Source organism: Cheilinus undulatus, linkage group 19 (genome assembly GCF_018320785.1).
Source record: "Cheilinus undulatus linkage group 19, ASM1832078v1, whole genome shotgun sequence".
Taxonomy (NCBI): domain Eukaryota; kingdom Metazoa; phylum Chordata; class Actinopteri; order Labriformes; family Labridae; genus Cheilinus; species Cheilinus undulatus.
In genome coordinates this window covers 42851614-42859239 of record NC_054883.1, presented here as the reverse complement: position 1 = coordinate 42859239, position 7626 = coordinate 42851614, and the positions used below count along the sequence as shown (strand labels likewise).

The 7626-nt window shown below is 42.3% G+C and overlaps 1 protein-coding gene across 1 annotated transcript in view; it reads left to right on the top strand.

Annotated features, from left to right (window-relative positions):
• Positions 1–7343: 7343 nt before the first annotated feature.
• Positions 7344–7626, top strand: part of LOC121527401 (pinopsin-like) — a 93383-nt gene continuing 93100 nt past the window's right edge. The window contains exon 1 of the mRNA XM_041814350.1: positions 7344–7626. This exon is cut by the window's right edge and continues 117 nt beyond it. Coding sequence (XP_041670284.1) covers positions 7344–7626 — 283 coding nt within the window.

The window sequence follows — 7626 nt, the reverse complement described above, 5'->3', positions numbered from 1 at the left end:
CACTCATGGTACCCTCCCGTTAAAGAAAGGAAAAACCCACAATGATCACTGAAATGACTTGTAACTGATGCAAGTAATGATAAATAAAGATTTACTGAAAATTAACAAATGACAAACTGACATTGCTTTTGATTTGTGGATCAACAAAATCATTTTTAAATAAACTAATGAAACTGAAGACATCTTGAGTGTACTAATTTGAAGCGGGTGCAAAGAAAAAAATCATAAATATTTTCTACAGATATTCCCTTTCAGGATTTTCTGGTAGACAGCAGAATTCATTGTTCCATCAATCACAGCAAGTGATCCAGGTCCTGGAGCAGCAAAGCAGCCCCAGACCATCACCCTGCCACCACCATGTTTGACTGTTGGCATGATGTTCTTTTATCAAATGCTGTGTTATTTTTACTCCAGATAGGGTTAGGGTTACACCTTCCAGAAAGTTCTACTTTTGTCTCATCAGTCCACGGAATATTTCCCCAGAAGTCTTGGGGATCATCAGGATGTTTTTAGTCAAATGTGAGACGAGTCTTTGTGTTGTTTTTGTCAGCAGTGGTTTTGGTCTTGGAACTCTCCCATGATGCCACTGTTGTCCAGTGTCTTTCTGATTGTTGAGTCATCAACTCTGACCTTAACTGAGGCCAGTGAGGCCTGCAGGTCTTTAGATGTTGTTCTGGGTTCTTTTATTACCTCTTGGATGAGTTGTCGATGCTCTCATAGAGTAATTTTGGTTGGCCGATCACTCCTGGGAAGGTTCATCACTGTTCCCAGTTTTCTCCATTTGTGGATAATGGCTCTCACTGTGGTTTACTGGAGTCCCAAAGCCTTAGAAATGTATTTTTAACTTTCCCCAGACTGATAGATGTAAATGGAGTTGTTTCTCATTGGATTGTGAATCTTTTAGAGGGCAGCATGATGTGTTGTTTTTTGAGATCAGTTATTTAACTGTTCTTGGATGAAGATGCTCCATGAATTGATAGCCTGGAGGCTGGTTTAGCTTAGCCTATCAGGCGGATCCTTTTAGGCATGTCATGTTAAGTGTTTTAAATCAAATCTGCTAAATTTTAGTCATGCTCTGCTATTTTGTGTTTAATAAAAAAAAAAATCAAATCCTGCAACAGCGAAATTAAGTTAGTAGAATTTGTTCATAGTAGAAAGCATTATGATATAAAATATTAATACAAAATACAAAGAGGGGATTTGTGGGTAGCCACAACCATTATCCTTACTTACCCTCAATTCATTAGTTTAATTTATATGAGCTCAACTAACCTGAGTTAAGAACAAGAAAACTGTTGTCACATGCTTCTCCAAGGTAGAGGCATCGTCCTGCTGGAGGATAAATCTTCTCCCAAGCTGTAGTTCTCTTGAAGACCATATAAGATTGTCCTCCAGGATTTTCTTATATTTTGACACATTCATTTTACCCTCTACCTTTACAAGCCTCCCAGGAGTGGCTGCCCAGAAGCATCCCCATCACATGATGCTGCCACAACCATTCTTCACAATGGAGATGGTGTGTTTGTGGAGATGTGCAGTGCTTGATGCCCACCAAACATGATGTCTTGTCTGATGGTCTCAAAGCTCCATTCTGGTCTCATCAGACCAAAGAACTTTCTTCCTCTTGACCATGGAGTCTCCCACAGTCCTTCTGGTGAACTCTAGTCCAGATTGAATCTGAGTTTTCTTCAACAGTGTCTTTCTCTTTGCCACTCTCCCATAAAGCTCTGACTGGTGAAGAACCCGGCCAACAGTTGTTGTCTGCAGAGTCTCTCCATCTCAGCTGCTGAAGCTTGGAGCTCCTTCAGAGTAGTCATAGGTGTCTTGGTGTCCTCTCTCACTAGTCTCCTTCTTGCACGCCCACTCAGTGTGTGAGGACGGTCTGATCTAGGCAGATTTACACATGTGACATATTCCTTCATTTCTTCATGATGGATTTAACTGAACTCTGGGGGATGTTCAGAGACTTGAAATGTTTCTGTCTCCATCCTCTGGCTTAGACTTTTCAATAACCTTTTCTCTGATTATTTGGATTGTTCTTCTGTCTTTGTGGTGTAGTGGCAGCCAGGAAAACTGAATAACCAGTGACTGGACCTTCCAGATTCAGGTGTCTTTATACTATCACCACTTGAGACACATTCACTGCACTCAGGTGATCAACATTTCACTAACCGTGAGACTACTAGCACCAAATGGCTGGACCACTGTTGGATAAGTCAGTGAATATTTATGCAGTCACTTATTTTATATTACATATTTTAATTTAATTGACATAAATTTTAAGAAATAACTTTTCATTTTCACATTAGAAACTTTTTTTTTGGTTAAAAAAAAATCAAATTGACCATAATGGATTTATAGAATTAATTAAAGGGTGAAACATCTGAGGGGGTGAGTGTTTTTTTATTGGCAGTGTGAGAGAAAATGTTTTAACAATTTAACTAAAACCTGGATAAAATGTTTCTGCACATTTTTGCCAACATTAAAATTAAAACTGCATCAAAATCCCTAAAAGCCCACTCAGATATTGCGTCACAGGCATGGCCTGAACACACGGTCAGATGCTAACACTACCCTAACCTACAGGGAGAAAAGGACAGAAAACTCCAAAACATAATGCCTGTAAGTTTGGCTAACACTGCTTCTAAGGCCTAGGAATTCTAAAATCAACATTTAGACGGCTCATATAAAACTGTCTAATTCTTCCTGCAAGTGTAGACTTTGTACAAAGATATGCTTCAATAATGCAACCCACTCTTTTCTGCTAATTTTGAGTTTTCCTTTGTAAAACAGTGGATTGTGTCTGTATCAGTGGACTCCTGTCTAGAGAATAGAAGACGTGGGCAACATGTGCTGTTGGATAAGAAAAAGGAACAAGAGCAACAGTGGTACATGTAGAGAGGCAGGATAGGGTCTGTTTTATTGATTTCCATTCTTTTGTCAGTTAATTACGTTCCCTGACCCTTGACACCCAGCTGTCACCCAATCAAAACCTAAATCACCCATTCTGGAAAACACAGATCTGTTTATTTGTCATCTCGATTTAAAATAATGATTGTCCGTCTGGTTCAGACTGATCTCTGCTCAGGCACAAAATGGATTCTCTTCCAGGAAACGGCGGTTTATTTAAATTAAATGTACAAGAGCAGGCTGCTGTAACTACTGAAGAAACTGGAGCTCAAGTATCTGCTGTTTTACCCTCTGTGGGCCTAACATTTAATTTCATGTTTGTACAAAGCCTGGTCTGAAGAATGGATATACTCTCCCTGCCCAATTTATTAGGTACACCTGTTCATTAATGCAATCAGCCAATCACACAGCAGCAACAAATGCATTCAGGTATGTACACATGGTCAAGATGATGCCCTGAAGTTCAAACCGAGCATCAGAAAGGAAGAGAAAGGTGATTTAAGTGACTTTGAACGTGCCGTGGTTGTTGATGTCAGACGGCCTGATTATTACTGATCTGCTAGGATTCTCACAGACAACCATCTACAAGATTTACAGAGAAAAAAGGAAAAATACCCAGTGAGAGACAGTTCTCTTGTGGATGGCAGAGGTCAGAGGAGAGTTGCCAGATTGGGTTAAGCTCATAGAAAGGCAACAGTAGCTCAAAGACCACTGAAGGAAGCTCTAATTGTGAAATGCTGCTTGGCTTCAGGATCCCACAGCTCCTCTGGGCAACACTGCCGACCGCTGACTGGGGATTTAGCACACTGCTTTCTAGGAGATGCTGCTTTTGGTGTTTAGCCATGTTGCTTTGGTTTTCCCTGGGGATGCTTTAACTCAGAGAGTTTCAATCAACCGTTCACTCCAGCTAGGTTTGAAAAATGGAAGTGACAGCATTACGCTGCTGAGAGTGACAGTGTTTGGAGTAAATTAACTGGGGCACTCAGCTCAAGGTTAAGGGGTTGATTCATTATTTTGCTGCTGTAGAGCAGTTTGACATCATAATTAACTTGCATTTTCATTTTCATACGTGCATTTGTGCCAAAATGTACACTATATTGCCAAATGTATTCAGTCACCCATCCAAATAATGTAAATCAGGTGTTCCAGTCACTTCCATGTCCACAGGTGTATAAAATCATCACCTAGGCATGCAGACTGTTTCTACAAACATTAGTGAAAGAATGGCTCGCTCTCAGGAGCTCAGTGAATTCCAGCGTGGTACTGTGATAGGATGACACCTGTGCAACAAGTCCAGTGGTGAAATTTCACTGAAGTTAAGATGCCAGTCAAGGCAGGTGAGCCAATACTTTTGGCAATATAGTGTATTTGGTTGTGCTCTGTTCAATGCAAATTTGTATATTTGCAGGTTAAAATATTGCTTTGTTTACATGTGTTAAATTTCTACAGTCCTATGAAATTATTCTGATTCCATGCACTGATGTTAAATAAAGTGGTCCCATCATGACTTGTGTATACATGTATCAAGAATTATTTAAAAGAATTTATTCATATTAAAACAAACTACAAATTGATCTCTAGTCAGTATTAACTCATCACAAAGTGTACAGTAGCAGTGGGATGCTCTCTGATTTAAGAAAATACAGAGAGCCAGGTATGTCAAGAAAGAGTTTTTTTTTAGAGTCAGAACCAGTTAAAATCAAAACTGATGTCAGACTAAAGGAGAAGGCACATCACAGAAATTCTGAACATCCTGAAAAAAATATTTTTTTCCCATACTTCAGTTCAAATGGTTAAGCTTACATGTAGTCCAGATGCATCACATACAAACTGATATGTATAAAAGGTCTTTTGTTTTATTGTTGATGATTATGGCTAATACCTCACAAAAAAGTCTACTATAAGAGCATTTTGAAAAATTCCCATTCCTTGGCAGTTATGAACCGTAACTCTCACTTTGGTTCAATGCACAGAACCACAATCATGGGGAAGACTGCTGACTCTTCTATTTTCCAGAAGACAATCATTGCCCCCCTTCACTTGGAGGGTAAGCCACAGAAGGTCAATACTGAAAGGCAGGCTGTTCTTAGAAGCTGGATCAAAGCAGGTTCATGGAAAGTTGACAGGAAGGGAAAACTGTTTTAAGAAAAGGTGCACAGGCATCATGGATGACCTCAGCCTTCAGAGGATCATCAAACAAAGAAGATTCAAGATCTTAGGTGAGCTTCACAAGGAGTGGACTGAGGCTGGAGTCAGAGGACACACACAGATCGGTCCAGAAAATGTTGTGTCTTGGTGTCAAGCCACTCCTGAATTATGGTCTTAAGTGTCTCACCTGGGCTAAAGAGAAAAAGAACAGGACCATTTCTCAGGCACAGAATCCAAGTTGCTTGAAGTCCAGTTTTGCCACTGTTAGTTATGGTTTGGGTGCCATGTCATCTGCTGCTGGTGGTCCACTGTGCCTCTTCAAGTCCAGAGCCAATGTTGTCAGCTGTCTACCAGAACATTTTAGAGCACTCCATACCTCCTTCTGCTGACCAGCTTTATGGAGATGCTGATTTCCTTTTCCAGCTGGACTTGACACCAATCACAATGAAGCCAAAGTACCAAAATCTGGTTACATGACCATGATACCGTCTGGGAACAGAGCTCATCTAGACTTCTCTGGAGCAGGACAGCCTGAGTTTAGGGGACTTTTTGTGTTTTTCACATCAAACTGTAAATATTCAGCTCCTCAGAATTTCCCCCCAGGCTTTAACAAAATGGGTTTATAACAACACATTATATTATTATAACACATTGTCTTTGGGGTTGGTTGTCACATTGTCTTTGGGGTTGGTTGTCACATTGTCTTTGGAGTTGGTTGCCACATTGTCTTTGGAGTTGGTTGCCACATTGTCTTTGGGGTTGGTTGTCACATTGTCTTTGGGGTTGGTTGTCACATTGTCTTTGGAGTTGGTTGTGGCACATTGTCTTTGGGCCTGGTTGCCACATTGACTTTTGGGTTGGTTGCCACATTGACTTTTGGGTTGGTTGCCACATTGACTTTTGGGTTGGTTGTCACATTATCTTTTGGGTTGGTTGTCACATTCTCTTTGGGGTTGGTTGTCACATTCTCTTTGTGGTTGGTTGTCACATTGTCTTTTGGATTGGTTGTCACATTGTCTTTTGGGTTGGTTGTCACATGTGAAAGTGAAAGTGTGTATCCTAGTTAAGTAGGTTATTGTTTTTCAGCCTATTGTTTTGGTCCGTCTATTGCTGTAGGCCTGCAGGCCTTCAATTGGTCCTGGTTTTGTTCTTTGCTCATTTTGCAGTCAGATGAATGAAGTTATCTATTTGTCAACTTGACAATGCAATCAAAGTTTCAAAAATAGTTCTGCCTTCTTCTTAAGATTTTTCCCATTCATATAACATTGTGACAAACAACCCTGTAGTGTGTGACAACCATTGCTGTGATGGGGTTGGATGTCACCGTGTGTCTTTGACAGTTTATTACCTCTTTGTTTCAATAAGTTGTTGAATGATAGTGACACATAGTTCAAGTCAGCACCTTAAGTGTCAGTTTGATGTAGGAATGACTGTTGAAAGAGCCATTCACAACAGAGTAAAAAGTGTGACAACCAAACCCGTTCCTTTCTACTTCGACACTGACCTCACACTACTTATTCAGTTTATCACCATTTTAATTGAGAGCATGTGTGTGACAAATTTATTTTTATGATGTTAGAGGGGATCAGCTAGCCTCTGAGCTCCTTTTATCTGGATAGTCAACACTAGAGGGTCTGCAGGACTGGGGAATCCGTGATACTGATCACCTCCTGTGCTGTGTTTAGATAAATAAAACTAACACGTGTTTTCTTTCCCAGGTGTAGATTTTGAAAGAAAATTAAAACTCTCTGGTGACTGAGAGCCCCTGCTTCTTCTGTGCACGCCCCTGCAGGAGTCCTGCTCCATCATTAGGAGGGTTTTACTGTCACAGCTCTAAAGCAGACTGCTCCATACTCTGACATTGTTCTCACTGATGGACTGAAGCTGGTCTGACACACACCAATACACGCACACACACACCGCACTCCCACTCTGAGGGTTTGTGTCCCTCAGCGTGGTGGGTGATAAAAGCTCTCGCGCACTCCGCGCTGCTCCGGTGGCCGTAAAAGAAAAAGAAGCGCACCTCTCCGGACCGGGAGCGCACGGCGGAGGGGCGGATCTAGCGTGCATTTAAATCCTCACTCATTTGTGAAGAGGCTGTCTTTTTCCCCTCAAGGAGAGTGGTTGCACGTTTCTTCACTAATTGAAGCCTCCGTTGGCGCGCGCGGTGCAACACAGAGCTCCCACGTGCGCCTTCGCTCCTCCAGATGGGTTGACAGACAGAGCAGCACCGTTACCGGCTGGTCGGTGCAAACTTCGGGGGCTGGTCCACTCTTCAGCCCGGAATGATCGTTTGTAACGTGAGCCTGAGTTGTACGCACTGTACCGGGGGAGGAGCTGGAAGCACGGCGGCGACGGCAGCGGCGGCGTCGGCGGACGCGTACGAGCAGGTGCCCGGGTCTCTGCCTCCTCCGACCCTGAGCCCAAGGGGGCACCTGGTGGTGGCGGTGTGCCTGGGCTTCATCGGCGCCTTCGGCTTCCTCACTAACTTCCTCGTGCTCGCGCTGTTCTGCCGGTACCGGACTTTGCGCACGCCCATGAACCTCCTGCTGGTGAGCATCTCCGCAA